Source organism: Bos indicus, chromosome 26 (assembly GCF_029378745.1).
Source record: "Bos indicus isolate NIAB-ARS_2022 breed Sahiwal x Tharparkar chromosome 26, NIAB-ARS_B.indTharparkar_mat_pri_1.0, whole genome shotgun sequence".
NCBI classification, from domain to species: Eukaryota; Metazoa; Chordata; class Mammalia; order Artiodactyla; family Bovidae; genus Bos; species Bos indicus.
In genome coordinates, this window is record NC_091785.1 from 23,629,580 (window position 1) to 23,652,654 (window position 23,075).

General features: G+C 37.5%; 2 protein-coding genes across 6 annotated transcripts in view; both read right to left on the reverse strand.

Annotated features, from left to right (window-relative positions):
- NT5C2 (5'-nucleotidase, cytosolic II) overlaps positions 1-23,075 on the reverse strand; it is a 149,198-nt gene that overhangs the window by 26,520 nt on the left and 99,603 nt on the right. For all 5 annotated transcript variants that reach the window (XM_070780751.1, XM_019988578.2, XM_019988577.2 and 2 more), the window contains one exon: positions 18,654-18,727. In XM_070780751.1, coding sequence (XP_070636852.1) covers positions 18,654-18,727 — 74 coding nt within the window. The remainder of the gene's footprint in view (positions 1-18,653; positions 18,728-23,075) is intronic.
- Positions 18,736-21,526, reverse strand: C26H6orf52 (chromosome 26 C6orf52 homolog; the record flags this gene model as incomplete). Its single annotated transcript, XM_070780757.1, has 1 exon — positions 18,736-21,526. A coding segment is annotated over one exon (450 nt), but the record flags the coding sequence as incomplete, so codon positions are not given.

Consider the following 23,075-nt stretch of genomic DNA (forward strand, 5'->3'; position numbering starts at 1 on the left):
TCAAGCTGGGTTAAAAAAAAACAGGTTGGTGCGGAGAGCTTCTCTGGTGGTCTTGTGGTTAAGAATCCACCTTGCAATGCAGGGGACACCGGTTTGATTCCTAGTCTGGGCAGATCCCACAAGCCTCAGCAGCTAACTTGAGCGCCACAACTACTGAGCCCATGCACCACAACTACCGAAGCCTCCATGCCTGGAGCCCACGCAATGAGAAGTCCACGGACCATAACTAGAGAACAGCTCCCACTCACAGCAGCTAGAGAAAGCCCAGGCACAGCAATAAGACCCAGCACAGCCAAAAATTCTAAAAAATAAATATTAAAAAGCAAAACAGGTGTGACTACTTGAAGCAATGAAGTACATTTTCTTGTGGGTTTATAAACTGGCTATGGAAACAATTCCAAAAGAATCCTAAAATTCTAAGAAATAGCCATATTACAGTAATTTTTCTCTAATCAGGTGACTTTATGAAGGATAATATGTATTTGGAAGCGTATCTTCTTATGGACATTCTTTTATAAAAATTAGTCTTTTGACCCATTTTATATGTGTTTAATTTTGCAAGTCACTTCAAATCTCTTCTGGGGGTTTACATAAAAGTAAATGTTATTGCTTTGTACATAACAAACCTTCCAGCTATGTAAACCGATTCAACCACAGGCCCTGTCAAGTACAGCTTATTCTTTGACACAAATCACTGATTGTACTTGAGTACTAAATTATCACTTCTCATCTTCACAATTCTTTTTTGGGGTTGAGTCCTCATAATATATTCTAATTAGATTTTTATTTTGCTTGTTTTTATGAGGGTGTTTTCCAACTTACTTTTACTGATAAATTTATCAACTAGCATCCTTGTTTTTTTCTTTTATGGAAAGGGATCATCTCTTTTTGGAGAAAGGTTTCCCTCTCTCCTTTTATCTGCTACCCTAGTTTCTCTATTCACTCAGTTTATCCCCCTTTTCTACTGTTTCAGAAGAAACAAGGAACAGAAAACCACCTTCAAAAGTTCTTTTGAGAAAAAAAAATTTATCAGGGGAGAAATGAATGCACTTTACTTATCAAACTACATCCCTGGTTTATAAAAATAAAACTTTTTTTTTCAGGTCTCTTTAAGAGACCCTGTTGTCACACTAAGAACTTCAGATTCATCCAGTTTATACCTATCCACAATTAAGTTCAACTCAGCTGATGTTTCATATTAATTTCATTCAGCACTGTTGCAAAGAACCTCATCCTTCTTTAAGGAGAGGTGCTGAAGCACAGACAAGTTTACACTGTCATATGCTTCACTTTTTAAAAAAGTGCTCTCCCTGCAAATATGGTCAAATGATTGACAAGAATGTTAAGTCCATTTAGCGAGGAAACAGCAGTCTTCAATGGTGTTAAAACTAGATGTCCACATGTGAAAGAATGAAGTTGGACCCTTACCTTATACCACACACAAAAAATTAACTCAAAATGGATCAAAGATCTAAATGTTAAGAGCTAAAAATATAAAACATTTAGGACGTTTTCATTATATTGTATTTGGCAATGATTTTTGGATGTGAAAGCAGCAAAGTCACAGGCAACAGAAGAAAAAACAGGTAAGTTAATCTTCACCAAAATTAAAAACTTTCTGTTTCAAAAGACACTCTCAAGAGAGTGAAAAAACAACACACAGAATGAGAGACAACATTTGCAGATCATATACCTGCAAAGGGATTAACATCCAGAATATTTAAACAGCTCCTACAACTCAACCACAAAACAAACAACCCATTTAAAAATCGGACAAAGAACTCTAGATAGTTCTCCAAATAAGGTATACAAATAAATGGCCAATAAGCACATGAAAGATGCTCAACATTACCAATCATTAGGAAAATGCATATTAAAAGCACACCGAGATACCAACTCACACCCATTAAGAGAGCTATTATCAAAATAAAAACAATAGAAACTTGAAAACAATAGGTTTTGGTAAGGATGCAGAGAAACTGGAACCCTCTTGCACGGCTGATGGCAATGTAGAATGGTGCAATCACTGTGAAAAATAGTGTGGCAGTTTCTCCAAAAGTTATACATAGAATTACCATATGATTCGGCAATTCCATCCCAGGGTATAGACTGAGAATAACTGAAGGCAAGGACTTAAGCAGATCCTGTACACCACTGCTCATAGCCGCATTAGTCACAGATGCCAAAGGTGGAAGCAATCAAAGTATCCACTGACAGATAGTGGATAACAAATGTGGTATATAAAAATAAAGTAACACTATTCAGCCTCAAAAAGGAATGAAAATCTGAGATATGATAAAACATGGATGAAATTTGAAAACATTATGCTAGGAGATATAAGCCAGACATAAAAAGACAAATATTCTATGACTCTACTATTTATATTAAATATCTAGAATAGGTAAGTTCACAGATACAGAAAGTAAATTAGAGGTTATAGGGCTTGAAGGGAGGAGGGAATGAAAAATTATTGCCTAATGGGTACAGGGCTTCCCTGATAGCTCAGTTCATAAAGAATCCACCTGCAATGCAGGAGACCCTGATTCAATTCCTGGGTTGGGAAGATGCACTGGAGAAGAGATAAGCTACCCACTCCAGTTTTCTTGGGCTTCCCTTGTGGCTCAGCTGGTAAAGAACCCACCTGCAATGGGGGAGACCTGGATTCGATCCCTGGGTTGGGAAGATCCCCTGGAGAAGGGAAAGGCTATCCACTCCAGTATTCTAGCCTGGAGAATCCCATGGACTAGTCAGACACAACTGAGTGACTTTCACAATGGGTACAGAATTTCTGTTTGGGATGATGAAAAAGTTCTGGAAATGGATAGTAGTGAAGGTTGCACAACACTGTGGATGTATTTAATGCCACTCAATCACATGATTAGAAATGAAAAAACAGCAGTTATGAATATTTTACCACAATTTAAACAAAGGGAGGGAAAATGTGCTCTACCTTGTTTGAGATGTCTTCAGGGACAGTCCACCAGTACTATATAATACTTCTTACTTTAGAATTCTTTTCCTCACCCCTTTAAATTCTTATAATGCCAATAAGCTTGGTAAGAATACACAATTGCTGACAGAAACATGATCTGAGTGCCCCTGACTTTAGTCCAAGCAAATACACCATGCAAAAAATGTTCATTTAAATGTCAAGTGAGTTGAGTCAACTCTAGTAACAATAAAACAAGATAAGAGAGCATCTACTATGCCTGAAAGGATAGGATAAGAAACCAAAAGTCCTGAGATGCTTCTGCAAGTAGCAAGATAATCTTCTGATTTACCAAGACCAAGAACTACTTTCTCTTTATTTCTTCCCTGATGCTCCTAGTAGCTTTTTATTCTATCTTCCTTCCCCACTTTAGGCTTGTTAATGCAAAGTGCTTAGGAATATGGGATTATTAAATTTCACCCCCAGCAGTTCATGATATGGTGTAGATAGGAGAGGAGGTCAGAAAAATTCAAAAGGAAAGAGTCATATTTTAAAATTCAAAAGGAAAACATATTTTCAATTTCTGCCAAGATTTTTTAATTGAAAAAAAAAAGCACAATTTTAGAATTCTAACAATAGAATATTTGTATAGTACTCTGAAGCTTCATTCCCTTAAGATTACTTCTATTAATAAAAATTAAAGAAAAATTGGATAAAACTATAGAACTCACCCTTATCTTCTATGGATTCATTCCAAGACCTCAACTGGATGCCTAAAACTGCTGCTGCTGCTAAGTCACTTCAGTCATGTCCGACTCTGTGTGACCCCATAGACGGCAGCCCACCAGGCTCCCCTGTCCCTGGGATTCTCCAGGCAAGAACACTGGAGTGGGTTGCCATTTTCTTCTCCAATGCATGAAAATGAAAAGTGAAAGTGAAGTTGCTCAGTCCTGTCCGACCCTTAGCAACCCCATGGACTGTGGCCTACCAGGTTCCTCCATCCATGAGATTTTCCAGGCAAGAGTACTGGAGTGGGTTGCCATTTCCTTCTCCGGCCTGAAACTGCAGACAGTATCAAAGCTTACATATACTATTTTTTCCCTATACATACATACCTCTGATAAAGTTTATAGATTAGCCACAGTAAGAGATGAACAATTATCACACAACTGCACTCATCTCATACGCTAGTAAAGTAATGCTCAAAATTCTCCAAGCCAGGCTTCAGCAATACGTGAACCGTGAACTTCCAGATGTTCAAGCTGGTTTTAGAAAAGGCAGAGGAACCAGAGATCAAACTGCCAACATCTGCTGGATCATGGGAAAAGCAAGAGAGTTCCAGAAAAACATCTATTTCTGCTTTACTGACTATGCCGAAGCCTTTGACTGTGTGGATCACAATAAACTGGAAAATTCTGAAAGAGATGGGAATACCAGACCACCTGACTTGCCTCATGAGAAACCTGTATGTAGGTCAGGAAGCAACAGATAAAACTGGACATGGAACAACAGACTGGTTCCAGATAGGAAAAGGAATACGTCAAGGCCGTATATTGTCACCCTGCTTATTTAACTTATGTGCAGGGTACATCATGAGAAACACTGGGCTGGAAGCACAGGCTGGAATCAAGATTGCTGGAAGAAATATCAATAACCTCAGATATGTGGATGACACCACCCTTATGGCAGAAAGTAAAGAAGAACTAAAGAGCCTCTTGATGAAAGTGAAAAAGAGTGAAAAAGTTGGCTTAAAGCTCAACATTCAGAAAACGAAGATCATGGCATCCGGTCCCATCACTTCATGGCAAATAGATGGGGAAACAGTGGAAACAGTGGCAGACTTTATTTTGGGGGGCTCCAAAATCACTGCAGATGGTGACTGCAGCCATGAAATTAAAAGACGCTTACTCCTTGGAAGGAAAGTTATGACCAACCTAGACAGCATATTGAAAAGCAGAGACATTACTTTGCCAACAAAGGTCCGTCTAGTCAAGGCTATGGTTTTTCCTGTGGTCATGTATGGATGTGAGAGTTGGACTGTGAAGAAAGCTGAGTGCCAAAGAATGGATGCTTTTGAACTGTGGTGTTGGAGAAGACTCTTGAGAGTCCCTTGGACAGCAAGGAGATCCAACCAGTCCATTCTGAAGGAGATCAGCCCTGGGATTTCTTTGGAAGGAATGATGCTGAAGCTGAAACTCCAGTACTTTGGCCACCTCATGCGAAGAGAAAAGACTCTGATGCTGGGAGGGAATAGGGGCAGGAGGAGAAGGGGACGCCAGAGGATGAGATGGCTGGTCGGCATCACTGACTCGATGGACGTGAGTCTGAGTGAACTCCGGGAGTTGGTGATGGACAGGGAGGCCTGGCGTGCTGCGATTCATGGGATCGAGAAGAGTCAGACATGACTGAGCGACTCAACTCAACTGAACCTTGGCATATGATTTTTTTTTCCCTTTATTGAGAACTTTTTCATTTAAAGGCTTCTCTTCAGCATGTACACTCTGCCAGCATCATTACTCTTGCTCTTTGGGGCCACTAAAAAAAGTAAAGGTCACTTGAACACAAGCACTGTGATATCACGACAGCTGATCCAATAACTCAGAGGGCTACTAAGTGACTAACAGGGAGGACACCCTGGACAGAGGGATGATTCATATTCTGGGTGGGACGAAACAGGAAGGTACAAGATTCCATTAAGCTACTCAGAATAATGTGCAATTTAAAACTTATGAATTGTTTACTTCTGCAATTTTCCACTTAAATATTTTCACACCAAAGTTGACTGGGTAAATGAAACCATCAAAAATGAAACTGTTGATAAAGGGGTGACTACTATTTCTGTAGTTTAAGGATGAGGACTACACTGAGACGCCAGAGCAAGATGGGATTTTGCTTTAGGGAGAATTCCCATTTTGGGGGAAAAAAGAAGGGTTATCTTTTATGTTTATGAATTTTTTTCTATTATTAAGTTCTTATCAAGAGGTGAGTAAATAATTTCCGTACCTCTGATAGCTGGGAGCAGCAAGAGAAATGCAAACTGACTTGGTTTTAAATTTTAGCTAGGAGGTGCAATGGTAAAGAATCACCTGCCAATGCAAGAGCCGAGGGTTCATTCCCTGGGTCGGTAAGACCCCTTGGAATAGAAAATGGCAACCCCCTCCAGTATTCTTGCCTGGAAAATTCCATGGACAGAGGAATTTAGTGGGCTACAGTCCATGGGGTAATAAAGAGTCAGACACAACTGAGCACCTGAGTGTATACACGTGTGAGTCTTAAGTCAATGTACAAGCTATATACAAGGCATTTTACCTGCTGACTCTGGGGCCTTATTCGTAAAATGGAGCTTTGCTATTGCTGTTTAGTCACTAAGTCAAGTCCAGCTCTTCAGCGACCCCCTGGACTGTAGCCACCAGGCTCCTCTGTCCATGGGATTTTCCAGGCAAGAATACTGGAATGGATTATCATTTCCTTCTCCAGGGGATCTTCCAGACTAAGGGACTGGACCTGCAGCTCCTGCACTAGTAGGGAGATTCTTTACCTAGTGATTCCTATCTCAGAGGGCTGATGTGAGAACTAAAAGGTACACTGTGCGTAAAGTACATTTCATAGCTCCTAATGAAAGTATTAGCAGCTGAGTCATGTTTGACTCTTTGCGACGCTATGGACTACAGCCCACCAGGCCCCTCTGTCCATGGAATTCTCCAGGCAAGAATACTATAGTGGGTTGCCATGCCCTTCTGCAGGGAATCCTTCTGACCCAGGGATCAAACCTGGGTCTCCTGCATTGCAGGCAGATTCTTTACCGTCTGAGACACCAGGGAAGTCCAAGGGTGACTTTATATTTGTGAAGGGCATTAAGTAAATATTAGTGAAACTTCCCCCACACCCCACTCCTACCCAAAAATGTTGTGCTACTCTCCCTTGGGATAAATTTCTGAAAACAATTCTACATATATAATTTTGATGTTAATTCTATGGAACTTACTGTATGTTTCAGTTTTTCATGCAAACCAAAAGTCAACTAGTTCTTTCCACTTAAAAGAGTTACTGTTTCAAAAAAAGCAAATAACTCCCCTTGTACTTATTACAAGCATATCAGTGATACCTCTGTCTTAAAGTAAAAATTTTAAATTTAAGTAAGAACCTTTTCACAGAAACCTATTTCTTCAGAGGATCATGCTGAAATAACCCTTCACTGAAAACACTGCTTAATTTCTATGGAAACATAATCTGATGCCAAATACTTTGTCAGTAAGAATCTACTCAGAAAAGAACTTTAACTTTCTGTTTTTTGTGATCATTGGCAATACTTAAGAAGAAAATTCAAAAGAGTGATTAAATATTCCACTGTCAACTGTTCAGCATTCCAGGTTTCCCCACAATTAAGAGGAATACAAATGAGTTTAATTAATATTGATACTTTTCTCCTTAGAGTCTCCCTTATGCTCAAGTTCAGTATATTAACATTTTGGTATCACCAGTCAAAGCAAGAAAACTACTTTCCCTGCATTTATCATTTTACATATATTCATTATTCCACTCAAACCTTATACCAATAGTTCATCCCTATAACCCTGCCCTGTTTTTGGATTAAATGAAGAGGTTAAGTAACATGCTAGTAGCCAAGAGCTAGTACAAGGCAGAGCTGGGATCCAGATCCAGGTCTACCACTCTTCTTTCTCTCCAACCACAGAGCCTCTAAGGCAAAGATGAAAAACAAGACTGGGTCTGAACTCAAAGTATATGGAAGCTATCCTTCAAAACAGAAAAAGAGCTATCCTGGCTTTTTTTTTTTTTTAATCACTTTTTTATATCAAGATTACACTGGTTTTTCCAGTGGTCATGTATGGATGTGAGAGCTGGACTGTGAAGAAAGCTGAGCACCAAAGAATTGATGCTTTTGAACTGTGGTGTTGGAGAAGACTCTTGAGAGTCCCTTGGACTGCAAGGAGATCCAACCAGTCCATTCTGAAGGAGATCATCAGTCCTGAGTGTTGAATGGAAGGACTGATGCTAAAGCTGAAACTCCAATACTTTGGCCACCTCATGCGAAGAGTTGACTCATTGTAAAAGACCCTGATGCTGGGAGGGATTGGGGGCAGGAGGAGAAGGGGACAACAGAGGATGAGATGGATGGATGGCATAACTGACTCGATGGACATGAGTCTGAGTAAACTCCTGGCGTTGGTGAGGGACAGGGAGGCCTGGTGTGCTGCGATTCACGGGGTCGTGAAGAGTCGGACACGACTGAGCGACTGAACTGAACTGAACCGACACTCACTTAACAGCTAGTGACTAGCATTTTGCTTGTTAAAGAAACCACGTTTTGGAGATTAGCAGTCTGTCAGAAAGTGATGATCTATTACCATGAGGAGGTAATCTTAAGCACATTATGTGACTCAGTTAATCATAAAAGATTTTCTCCTTTGAAACCTCAGCAATAAATTTCTAGGTATAATATTATAAAACTAAGTAACAAAATACTAACAGTAATGGAAACCCCAGGTCTGTTTATGCCTATATGCCACTTGAAAAATGAACAAGAACTAAACCTTAAAAACTCAAATCCTCCTTTTATTTTCTATTTTCACTCTTCTGTCCACTGTTAGTAACAAAAAATTCTGCAACATAACATTTTTAGAAGTCCTGTATGCAAACAAAATCAAAGAAACAAAACTAACAAATAGTACAGATTGGTCCCTTCATTCTATGGAGAGGGAGTAATGTGGTTAAAAACAACTTTCTTGCTCTCTCACAAGTTCAAAAACCTAATTTTAGGTCAACTATCAAGATCTTTTTGGGCTTGGTTTGTCCTAGAGAATGCACTTACAAGTCTGATCCATCTGTCTGTCTCACTGAGGCACAAAAAGGCTAAACATTACTCTCAGAAGAAGACCACAAACACAAATTCCGAGGTCTAGAAAGGACCTACACTAGACAACTTAATAAAACAGGAAATCAGAACACAGTCCACCACTTGTTGGTAACGAAGCTAATATACAAGACTAAGCATGACGGTTGCTCCTTGGAAGAAAAGCTACGACCAACCTAGACAGCATATTAAAAAGCAGAGAGACATTATTTTGCTAACAAAGGTCCGTCTAGTCAAAGCTATGGTTTTTCCAGTAGTCATGTATGGATGTGAGAGTTGGACCGTAAAGAAAGCTGAGCACCAAAGAATTGATGCTTTTGAACTGTGGTGTGGAGAAGACTCTTGAGAGTCCCATGGACTGCAAGGAGATCAAACCAGTCAATCCTAAAGGAAATCAGTTGCAAATATTCATTGGAAGGACTGATGCTGAAGCTGAAGCTCCAATACTTTGGCCACCTGATGAGAAAAACTGACTCATTTGAACAGACCCTGATGCTGGGAAAGATTGAAGGCAGGAGGAGAAGGAGACAACAGAGGATGAGATGGTTGGATGGCATCACTGACTCGATGGCTCTGAATTTGAGCAAGCTCTGGAAGTTGGTGATGGACAGGGAAGCCTGGTATGCAGCAGTCCATGGGGTTGCAAAGAGTCAGACGTGACTAAGAAACTGAACTGAAGTATGACTTAGATTCTAAACACTGACTTTTGTATGTATTTAATCTGTATTTAGTAGACAAACTGGTTATACTATAATTAATGTACATAATTCCATTAGAGAAATAAAGTGTTAACCTACAGTACTGCAGAGATGAAGCTTTAAATAAATACCAATACTGGCATTAATTCTATAGGCAGGTTTCAGGATTAAAACTGATTCAGGTCCAAAAGTTCTCTGTTTGCAAGTTTTAATTTTTATCTATACAAAAATGTCAATCTTAAACAGAAATCCTGCAAATAAACTAATAACAAAAAAAATGTATAGCTTGATTTAATCACAAGGATAGCTGATGATAAAGCAATCTTCTAGTAAAAAAAAAAAAAACAAAAAAAAAACTATGTGAGGTATGAGGCTGACATTGAGAGAAGATGAAGACAGTGAAGCGCCCATCAAAATGGATTGTTACTGAACACTGTGTTTCACTTCACTCAATGAATAAATGTACCAAACTCTAAGCAAAATCATGAAATTTTTGAAAATTAATATAAGGCCATCTGGCCACCTGATGCGAAGAGCCAACTCATTGGAAAAGATCCTGATGCTGGGAAAGATGGACGGCAAAAGGAGAAGTGGGCAGAAAAGGAGGAGATGGTTAGACAGTATCACTAACTCAACAGACATGAATTTGAGCAAACTCTGGGAGGTAGGGGAGGAGAGAGAAAGCCTGGTGTGCTGCAGTCCACAGGGTCACGGAGAGTCGGACACAACTTAGCAATACAACAAAAACAAAATCAATTTCTCTTTTAATAAACTAAAAGAACAAAAATCCCACAACTTGATTTTTATTCTATCACGGGTTCGTATAATTCACTTATGGAAAACTGCAAGTTTGGAATAATTACATACACAGCTTAACATGCTTAGAGTCCATGTATGCATTCTTGCCTCAGTTATCCTCTTTCTTATTTATTAGTGATAAACCAAAGTTTTAAGTGATTATTTACCACTAATTCTATCAACCCTGACATCTGACATGAAGATGAAGATTATCAAAGCTTCACCGATCAATATGGACTAAAAGTGACCCAAAGTTAACCCAATCCATGACACCTCTGCTCCCAAAGAAGGTCTCCTATGGTCATTTTCTAGACCCAAGCAGAACTGTTTTCTTATGAAAATAGCTTAACTCCCCAAAGTTAGATTCCATCCCAAACTCTTTTCATGGAAAGGTCATACATATTTCAAACATGTGTAAACACAGGAAGAGAACTTTGAGAAAACCTATGTAGTTGCTTTCTCTGAAGAAACTTAGGCAAGGTTTACAGTGTGATAAAGTAGGCCCTGAAACCATAAGCACCTTCTCTTACTGAATGAACCATTCTGAAACAAGACTGCCACTTGAGATGTAATGTCCTATCCAGACTCTTCAGAAACACCAATCCTTGCCTTACTATCAATCTCACTGCATTCTAACTCTGAAAACCAGTAATCCATCTATGCTGTAAATGATAACCCTGTATCACTCAAAATATCACTTGCCAGAATAGCCAATTCATTGATTATGCTAGATACCAATTTTACAGCCTATCTAACCATTTCATTCCAGATAAAATGAATGTTTATTAGCTTGTTCCTTCTCCCAACTAAAAAAAAAAAAAAAGCAAATGGTTATTCAATGTATTCTCTTTAGGAATAGAGTTACACAAAGAAGGTAGCCATTTACTTTAACAGCTACTATTTATTAAGCACTTAATATATACCGAGCTATTGATAAGACTGGCTTCCCTGATAGCTCAGTTGGTAAAGAATCCGCCTGCAATGAAGGAGGCCCCAGTTCAATTCCAGGGTCAGGAAGATGCCCTGGAGGAGGGATAGGGTACCCACTCCAGTATTCTGGCCTGGAGTGCCAAGGACTATATAGTCCATGGGGTTGCAAAGAGTCAGACACGACTGAGCGACTTTCACTAGTTCTAGTTATTGATAATACTAAAATAAAAAACAAGCTAAAATAACCAAGCCCTTAACCCCCAAACTCTAAAGTCAATACAAGGGGAAAAATGAAACAAAGTGTATTGTGCAACATTTCATTCAACATAGAGAACTGGCATATTTCATTAATGCTTGAAGCAAGAAAGTACGTCAACAACATCAAAGATATTAATGGTGCTAAGAGACTACAGAAGCAAAACAATCAAACTTAAAAATTATAATCAGAAATAAAAGTTATTATTGCCTGCGGCTGCTGCTGCTAAGTCACTTCAGTCGTGTCTGACTCCTAGCGACCCCATGGACTGTAGCCTACCAGGCTCCTCTGTCCATGGGATTTTCCAGGCAAGAGTACTGACATGGGGTGCCATATTATTGCCTAGATCCTAATAAAAAATATAAACCAAATGAAGAAAATGCCTGGAATATTTGGATAGTACTTTAATAATTTTGTAAGTACTGTTTTTATAGTTAACAATTATCACAAAAGCAGGTTGCAAACTCAAAGTCATAATTAATTTAAAATCATCACTAAATTTAATTCTTCCTCATTCTCAAGCACTCATTGAAACCAAAAGGTGGTTCTTTTTTTCTTGGCAGAGGTTAAGGGGTAGAGGATTAATAACAAAGATAAACCCCTAGCTAGACTGATGAAGGAAAAAAAAGGTACAAATTACCAGTATCAGGGATGAAAACGACATTACTACAGATCCTACAGACATCAAAAGAATAATTTTAAAACATTATGAATTATTTGATGTCAATAAATTTGAAACTTAGATGAAAAGGCACAAATTATCAAAATTGATACAGAAGAAACAGAAGCTGACTAGCCCCATGTTTTTGTTTAAAAGTTGAATGTATAATTTGAAGTGAAAGTAGTTCAGTCATGTCCAACTCTCTGCGACCACCATGGACTATACAGTCCATGGAATTCTCCAGGCCAGAATACTGAAGTGGGTAGCCTTTCCCTTCTCCAGGGATCTTCCCAACCCAGGGATCAAACTCAGGTCTCTCACACTGCAGGCAGATTCTTTACCAGGTGAGCCATAAGGGAAGGCCAAGAATACTGGAGTGGGTAGCCTATCCCTTCTCCAGCAGATCTTCCTGACCCAGGAATCAAACCGGGGTCTCCTGCATTGCAGGTGGATTCTTTACCAACTGAGCTATCAGGGAAGTCCAATAATTTGGAACCTTCTCACAAAAAGATAATTCCTGGCCTACATGGCTTCACTAGTTAATCCTATCAAATATTTAAAGAACATGTACATGACCAAGCAGGATTTATTCCAGGAATGCAAAACTGGTTTAATATTCAGAAATCAGTCAGTGCAATTCACCCTTTTAATAGACTAAAAAAGAAAAAACATATAATCATCTCAACTGAGACAGAACATCTGATGAAATTTAGCACCCATTCACGTTAAAAAACAAAGCAAAACAGAACTCTCAGAAAATTAAGAATAAAAGGGAACTTCTTCAACCTGATAAAAATTATCTACATAAAACCAACACCTTATTTAACAGTGAAAAACTGAACATTCTCTCCCTAAGATCAAGAACACTCAGGAAGTTAATTCAACATGGTACAAAGGTTTTAGTCAGCACAATGAAGTCAAAAAAAATTTTTAATAAAATAAATTATAAAGTTATATGGGCTCCCCTGGTGGCTCAGTTGGTAAAGAATCTGCCTGCAGTACAGGGAACCTGGTTTTGATCCCTGGGTTGGGAAGATCCCATGGAGAAGAAAATGGCAACCCTCTCCAGTATTCTCGAAGGGAAATCCCATGGACAGAGGAGACTAGTGGACTACATACAGTCCACAGGGTTGCAAAAATCACACACAACTTAGCGACCAAACCACAATAAAGATATATAGATTGGAAAGGAAAAATTAAATCATTTGCAGATGATATGATCATAGAGGTAGATAATTCTAAAGAATCTACAAAAGAGTTACTAGAACTAATAAGCAAATTAAGCAGGTCACAGGACACAAAAACACACTGCATTTCCAAATGCTAATGACAAAAAAAATAGAAAATGGAATGTAAAACACCACTTAAAACTACATTAAAATATGAAATATTTAACAGACAAATGTAACAAAATATGTATGAAACCTTTATACCAAAAATCACAAAAAATTGTTAAGATACTAAAGAAGATTAGGTAAATCAAATGATGTATCAGGTTCATGGACTGGAAGATTCTGCATAGTTAAGACAGTTAAGGTGTCAAATAGAATAAGGGATGAAGACAATCATAATGAAAACCCCATCCAGGCTTTTTTGAAAAACTGACAAGTTTATTCTAAAATTTATGTTCTTAGAGAACACAAAAATTATGTTCTCTAAAATTTATGAATTTAGAATTCATATTCTAAAATATGAAGGACCTAAAATATCAAAATAATTTGAGAAAAGAATAAAGTTAAAGGACTTAACACTACCTTACTTTAAGACTAACTATAAACCTACAATAACCAGTCAAGACCATGTGACATTCACTGAGATCAATGGAATAGAATGTCAATAGATAGACTAACATGTATTGGTCAATATGGTCACAAGATATATATCTGACAGAGGGTCAGCATTCAGAATATATACAGAACTTCTATAATTGACAATAAAAAGATAAACAACCCAATTAAAACGTAAGCATTTGAATAGGCACGTCACAAAACACATATACCCAGTAAGTACATGAAGATTTTCAACATCACTAGCTATCAGAGAAATACAAAATAAAGTCACAGTGAAATAACACTACATATTCACTAGAATGGCTAAAATTCAAAGGACTGACAATATCAAGTGTAGATAGGAGTGGAGCAACTAGAATTTGCATGTTTTCTGGGTACGAATTTAAAATAGTATCACTACTTTGAAAAACCATTTGTCAGTTTCCCACAAGGTAAACATTATCTGGCAATTACACTCCTAAATGTTTTCCCAGAAAAAAATAAAAATATACATTCACAAAAGACTCCTACACATATGTTAACAGTTTTACTCACAATAGCCCCAAACTGGAAACAACCCAAATGCCCATCAATAGATAAATGGACACACAAACTGCAGCATAATAACAAAGGACTGCTGCTACCTGGTCTCCCGACCCAAACAAGTAAAGTTTAAAGAGAAAAGAGAATTTCATAATTTTCACTGGTTGCTAAGTCACTTCAGTCGTGTCCGACTCTGTGCAACCCCATAGACGGCAGCCCACCAGGTTCCCCCATCCCTGGGATTCTCCAGGCAAGAACACTGGAGTGGGTTGCCATTTCCTTCTCCAATGCATGAAAGTGAAAAGTGAAAAGTGAAGTCGCTCAGTCGTATCCAACTCTTAGCGACCCCATGGACTGCAGCCTACCAGGCTCCTCCGCCCATGGGATTTTCCAGGCCAGAGTACTGGAGTGGGGTGCCATTGCCTTCTCCGTTTCACTGGTTAGCATCACTAGTAATAAGACCTATTATGGGCCCCTGGTATCATGCTCTAAGAAGGGCATATACTTCTGGGGTATTCTTCCCAAATATGCACAATACTTCAATCTATTCATGGAAAAAAAAAAATCAGACAAATACAAATTGTGAAACATTCTACAAAAACATCTAACCAGGACTCTTCAAAAGTGTCAAAGCAATGAAAGATATGAAAGATTCAGGAAGTATCACAGAAGAGACAAAGGAAATATGACAACTAAACCCAATGTGAAATTCTGGTTTGGATCTTGAATTAGAATAAAGGATATTAGTGTAAAAACTGAATAAAGTCTGTAGTTCAATTAACAGTATTGTACTAATGTTAATTTCTTAGTTTTTATAATTGTCCTACAGTCAACCATGGGTCAAGTAAGACGTTACCATAGGAGAGAGTAAAGGCAAACTATTACTTTTGCAACTTTTCCACAAATCTAAAAATTTTTCAAAATAAAAAGTTTAAAAAGTTAGGGGTCAAAAAAAGAATGAACTACCTACTGACAGACACAACATGAATGAATCACAAAAACATTATGCTAAGCAGAAGAAGGTAGAAACAGAGTACATCAGTGTATGATTCCATTTACATGAAATTCTGGAAAGGTAAAATTAATCTGTAGTGACAAAAAGCCAGGGGAAAGAGAGAGGAAGGAGCAGAACTAATTTCACAAAGGCAGTGAGGGAACTTTCTGTAGTGGTAGAAAAATTCTCTATCTTGATTGTGGTGATGATGGTTGCTGGTTACACAGGCATACACATTTTGTCAAAGCCAATCTATATAATTAAAATGCATGTATTTCATTGCATGTAACTTATTCTGCAATATAAAGTTTATTAAAATTTTTAAAATAAGTCCACACTTAAAAGTATTTAGCTTGAATAATTAGTGTATATTTTATATTGGGTAAACATAAAATACCATGATTGATTCTTAAACTGATATATTAAAACTTATGCACCCAAATTGTTCATTCAATGAATATCCACTGAGCAACTACTATACTCCAGATTTTAGGCCACACATAGGACATAAATGTGAAAAAGAAACTCCTTACCCTTGAGGAACTAGCAGGCCAAAGGGGAGACAAGCAAGTGAACAAAGACTGCAAGTGAACTACAACTGCTCTGGGGAGTGATACACCAAGTGTCAGGAGTGCAGAGAAGACAATGTCTCAGGAACGGCTTCAGAGAGAATACAAGCCCTTTCCAAGAATTCACCCTGTGAGGCTATTCCACTTATTTCAGGGATATTTATCCCAAATACTCAAAGCTTTCAAAAAAACACTTCTTTTAGTCTTGTCACTGTACTTTATGGCACATTTTTCTCATGAACAGTCCTTAGTACTTGAAGGGTGTGGTGTTTGTTTAAAAACCAAAAGTTATTCAGGTAAGTTTTATGGATATTTATTACGGCAAACAGGTGGCAGTATAAAATCAGTAAGGTTGTTTCCCTACATGCTTTATGAAGTGAAGGCAATACCACAAGGATAGTAACAGTGTTTTTCATCCAAAATAGAACTGCTGGAATAATATATAGTCTCTCAAGGGGGCTACTTTAAAGAGCTTTGTCTTTTTGAGTGCTTAAGTCTTGGCTGGTTTGTCTGCAGGGGAGGAGGAAGTGTGTATCACTTTCAAATTATACCCTGCTATAAACTGTCATTATTCAAAATATAATGTAAACTTATATTCACATCCATTATATACATATATATACATGCATGCTTAAGTCTGAATCTTAGTTCAGCTATATCACAACTGAATGTCTTTAGACAAAGCCCTCAAAATCTTAGTGTCCTCTATAAAATGAAAACAATAATAGTAGAATCTGCCTCATAGGATTCTGTAAATATTAAATAAGTGATGCGAATGAGATAATCTGCATATTAAATGAAATAACCTATGTAAAACACTTAGAACAGGGCTTGGCATATAATAAGTACCTAATAAATGATAATAATCACTATTATATATAGCAAAGTATAGTGTCTAAATTAAGAATAAACATTAAAATATAAAGTAAGATTACCAAAAAAAAAGCATATAAAAAGAAGAAACCATTAGGTAGCTTTAAAGTTTAGAAACCAAGATTCAGTGACTTTTTTGTTAAACGAGAGAATTCCTTTTTTAATTATTCTATAGAATATACAGTTATCTCAATGCTCAGTAACAAAATGCACCAGGCACATTACAAGTTTCCAACAAATACTTATTGAACTACTTCAATACAGTAAGATGGTCTTAGTAACCAAGAAAAAAAAGTTTGCCACTTTCCAGCCCCATTAACTTCTATCTCTGCTTTAGCTAATACCCCTTTCAGCTGCCAAATGATCTTCTTTTCCCTGGACAGCAGAATTCTAGAAAGGAGAGACTGCAGGATTTTCTTCCAATTTGGAAAACAAGATCTACACTGAGAAAGCATAGTGTTTCTAACTGCTTTCTGGTAAGAATATCTAAAAGCGCCTGTGTCCAACTGGGAAAATATAAAAGAATCTACTGCAAAAACAGCTTGAAGGTTAAAGAAAACTAAATAAATAACAAAGACTATAGAGAGAAGAAAGAGAAATGAAAATCAAGTCAGTGCATATTTTCAATATATAATTTGTTTGGTAAAATATACCCATATCCCTGTAACAAGTACCTATAAACTACATGTGCTCATTTTTGTACATTTTTAACATTCACTTATAGTTGCCTAAATTGAACATCAAATTGAGATTTATCTAATTGGAGATGGAAGTCCATTTTCTAACACTGTTATATAGCGTTTCTGAAGGTAAGTGAATTAATGCATTTTAACGTTTTGTGTACTGAAAGACAACAGTTCTAGAGAAAGTTTCTGAAAGACTCTGAGTTGTACACACGTGCAGGTACAAACATATAAACGTGTGCTCAACTCAGTTCTTCACCCCCTTTTTTTTTAGTTTATTTTTTTTATTTGAAGTAAAACTGATTTGCTATGTTGGTATTAGCTTCAGGTGTACAGCAAAGTGATTCAGTTATGTATATATATATTCTTTTTCAGATTCTTTTCCATTATAGATTATAAGATATTGAATATATAGTTCCCTGTGCTGTACGGTAGATCTTGTTGTTCATCCCTACTACCTCTTAAATTAAATGACATTTTTGCCAGATTGCAAATATTTTAATAAAAACTTCGTAAGTTCTCAAAATATGTTGCAACTATTGGCTAATACATTAAGTATTTCAAATATATCTCAGAGACAGAATAGCAAAAACAACAATGCTGGTGTCTAAGGTCTATTTGATAATGAAAAAAGTAATAGCTCTAGCTTTTAAAGTCTTTACATAGTATATGCGTAATCATTTCAAAAGAAAACCAACGTATTTTCCATTTGTCTTTAAGAATAACATTGAAATTTTTAACTGATAAAAGTTTACCTGTGGTACACAGACACAAAATTCCATCCTTGAAGAACAGCTTAATAAAGTAAAAGCCAAAAGTGCACAAATATACATATTAATGCATACTTTCATTGTATCATTTCTTACCAGGGTCTCTAATTTAGCACTTGTTCTACCTGTACAATCTAAATCTCAAGGAAATATGGTAATTTCAATATTCACAAATGTCAATGAAAGCAGCCTGGTAACAAGAGCTTCTGGCAGCTAAATATGTGACTACATCAACAAGTGTTTATTGAAAGGTCTAGTGTGTTGTATCCAAAGTAGTAGTTCTTAAGCAACCAGAAAGTGCTACTCACCAGCAAGTGTATAATCCATGTCAAACCCAAAACACTTTATTTTTTCCATGGCTAAACTCCGGTTCACAAACACCCTAAAGAAAAAAAAAAAAAAAGAGTAAAAACTGATAATACTGTAGCCAAAAAAAAATTAAGTTCAATGGAATTATCTGGCTACCTTTCTAGATACCATTTAAATACCAATATTAAGATTTGCAGGATGGGGAACGCAGGTATACCTGTGGCGGATTCATTTCGATATTTGGCAAAACTAATACAATATTGTAAAGTTTAAAAATAAAATAAAATTTTAAAAAAAAAGAAGAAAAAAAAAAGATTCGCAATATAAATTATTCAAGTCCTCCTTATACCATAGGTGGCATCAGATACTACACAAAAATGTGTGAATTTTCTTACTGTGTCTTTATTTTAACAATGCTATGTACTCAAGATTTCAGAGAATCAATTCTCCTTTTCTAAGTCTGACCCCATAAAATAGCTTATTTCTGAGATTTTATAATTCATTCACTCATTTATAATTTATTTAATGAATAGAGGTTCACTTAAAGCCCATCATATGCCATACACTAAAGACATAAATATAAACAGATTTATTCAACAAATACTTACCAAATGCCTACTACATACCAGGCACTGTGACATGGCAGAGAACAAAAGAGTACCTGCCCTAATGCTATTTACATTTTAACCGATCTCTATCCTTGAGGAATTCAGCAGTAGCAGGAGAGAGGCTTAAGCAACTAATTAAAGTGTTTCAATAAATGCTATACAATGACATGCAGGAGAGAGCACAAGTTGTTTGAGCTGATCTTAAACAATCAGTAGAAGTTTTCCAGTAGGACAAAGCAAGAAAGGCACTCCACACAGAATGAAAAAGTAAAGATAAGGTTTGCAGTGAACCAAAAAACATTTACTGGAGCTGGAACTGAGTTTTCTTTGGTTTTACTTTTCTGTTTTTGCAAATGGAAGTTCTTCAGAGAAGGGAAAGAAGCAATAAAGGTTATGAAGCTAAAAAAGGGTAGCAAGGGTCAGATTAATGAAGACTGTGTGCCACACTAGGGAGATGGGACTTTATCCTGCAGGCAAGAACAAATTATCAGATTTTGATGAAGTGCAATAAGCAGATTCAAACTCCAGAAAGATAACTACGAGACACAAGGAAAACTAAACACAACAGTGTGGAGGGTCATCATCATGACAGTGCTCTGGGCTGAGGTTCAAGCATCTCTGAAAATAAGGGTAGCCCCTCAATCTGATCCCAAAGTTTGGAGGCCAAAATTACTGAATGGTTTATCCTCTTATTACCAAACCTTTTCTTTGCCTTCATCTCATAAGTAACTATGAGAAATGAGAATGCTACAAATCACCCAGGAAACTTGATAAAAATAAAGATACCTGGGCTAGGCTTCTCCCACTGACAATATAGGTCAGTAGTCTCCAAAGAGGAGTGACTGCATCTGAGGATATGAAAGACTCCCCTGGAATACAGAACAAAGGGTTACAGCTTCTACTCAAAATTATTTCATATTTTTAAAATGTCTAATTTGTGTATGTTTTCTACTACACACAAGTAATGATAGTAGTATATGTAATTTAAGCATGCATCCAGAGGGATGACTGTTTCATACTTTAACTGATGAAATACTCAAGTTTAGAAATCATTAATCTAGATAACGACTTAAAAAAAAAACCTCTTCACCAACTCAAAAACTATTGTTTGAAACTTTAATAGAAAGCTTTTCCTCTCATCTCAGAATGCATGCACCAATTTTATATGCAAATAATCAAATATTTGCTTACAACATTTTAACTGGGGGACTTAATAGGTCCTTGAATTCAGAAATGTTATTCCCTAAAAAATATGAATTTATTTCTCTCATAGTGTGCTATGCACACTAGATAAGCTTTATAAAACTCTTAGTTCCTGAGAGAGATGTTATGTAAAACATTTATACTTTCTTTCCCTAAGAAAACCTGTTATTCTGGAAAAATCAACCCTTATTTTGATTGGGTTAATAATGGATGGGAGAGGAAGAGCAGTGAATAGCTGAAAGATACAGGGAACTAGAGGACAAATGACACCTACTCAAATCTTTTTTAAAATACCCCCAAACTCCAAATATATCACCATGACCCTTCTGCCACTTCATCAAATTTCACTGTTATTACTACCGACTGCAGCATCTACTTTATTATCACCTTTTTCAGTTACATAAAGGCAACAAGAGAAGGTAAAGACACTGAGTAATGGTTTTAACTCTGGAAACACTGAAGCTGAGACTTTTTTTTTTTTTTTGAACGTGCTGGTAACGTTTATTTACATTACATTCTCTCAAGAATCTGTATTTATACACACAATCCAGTGCCTTCCTGCGAGAACTTTTTAAACAAAACAAGACACAATGAATATGATAGTTGGTAGCTTAATGAGCATCTTGCTCTTGGGGGGTCTTGTCTGGGATTTCTGAGTACACTGTATCGAGAGGCTGCCAGTGACAATTCATGAGAGATTGGTAGAGCTCTTTACTTTTCACCATAAATTCTTTGTTGAGTTCCTCAATATTCAAGTGGAGATTTGGATCTTCTAGTGAATCTTCATCTTGGTTTTCAGCTAGAGATGTGGTTTCCTTGGGTGGAAGTGAAGTCTCAGAGGGGTGTCCAGAGGTCTCACACGCAGAATAAAGGTTGGGTCCATTTCCACCCGCCCCGCGGCCAGAGCTGTAGCCAGGAGGGTAACCGCCCTGCTGTGGCTCGTACCGGCTGCCGAAGGGGTGAGCCTGGCAGGACGGGAAGTCTGGCTTCACTCTGTGCCAGTACTGTCCAACAGTGAACACAGTTTTCAAGCGACTGAGAATGAGCTGGACTTCAGTATTTCAGTGCCTGAGGAGTCCCAACATGTACAGACGCCAAAGCGCGCAGAAGGCTTTCCTTGTGCAAGGATGACTAGATCCGTCATCTTCCAAGTACTGTCTTTACCCCCCTCGGGTAAAGGGTCCTTGTCCTTCTCAGGAATGTGCCACAACGTTGGCCGACGAGTCCTTAAGGGTTCGTCAAGCCATAACCAAGAAGGAAGAAAAGGTGCTGGGCAAGATTATGTGGCCCAGGTGGGAGCGCGGGAACCAGACCCCTCCGATCAAGGCGAACCCTAAAGGTCACCCCTCCTCGCCCAGTTACAGAGAATGAGCGCGAGAAACGGCTTCCTGCACAAGTAGGAGACATAACTCCCTACTCGCCATCGCAGCCCGGAATCCACCGAAGCTGAGACTTTTCAAACACACTCTCAATTCAGGCTAGGGGGCCAACTGGATCAAATCCTTGATTAAAGCCCAAACAGCTGACATGCCTAAAATATTCTGTGGGAATTCAGCAGAAACAGACTGGGAAGATTTTCCTATCAAGGAGAGAGATATATGGGACCACATAATAAAAGGAACAGCTTTGATTCTGACATAAGAATGATGCAAGCTGGTTTTAGACACAGCTAGAATCATAGACAAAAAGACACTTTGCTGGTATCAGTCACTGCTAAAGGTAGAAAGAAACAGACCCAGCTAGATAATCCACCCACTTCTTTCTCGTCCAGAAGAGAGATTAACCTGTATTCCTTATCACATTTTTAAGGATACAGAGATCATACTATTATCCTTAGGCATTGTCCATAGAAATTCTGGGAATGATATATATCAGGAATAAAAAAATCTGTTGTTTCTGCAAAAATAATCATTGCTAAATATCCATTAAATCACACTCTTTCCTTTGACTAACTGGTCACTTTATTCAATCAACATGTTTGTCAAATGCCTATTACGAAGCAGGTACCATTTTATGACATACATCCTAGAAGCTGTCCTTTAGGGAGTAGCTAAAACTAGTAAGATTTTTTAGATGTCTAAAATTAGAAAAGATGCTTTTCTATGAAACCAAATATCCTTTATCTTTTCATTTTCATTTAAAGTAAGTACCCTCACCTACAGAAGCAATTCCTGAGCTTAAAAAAACAATCACTCCTGTCTCCCCTATAACTTATGAAACAAAAGAAAAACCTCACATATATTCTCACCACTCCTTTTCCTTCCCTAATTTAAGCTACAACATGGCAGATGGGGGCAATAGGGAATTAAATCTAATTCATGCATGAATACCTAAAGTGCATAAGCAAAGCTGTGATAACAAAAGGGAACAGCTGCATTATAGATAACTGCAGTAGTATACATGCCATGATTTATAAAGATAATAAACATCCAAATGCTGAAAGTATGCACTGACTTCAGCTGAGAGGCAGCCTTGAGCCAGAAATACCACGTCTCCAGAATATAGCCTTAAAGCGAAACTGATCTCCTGGCGTCAAACTAATAAATACTTTTTACTATTATTATATAAAAGAAAGTGCTAGGTGCTCTATCAATTAAAAGGCTGATTCAT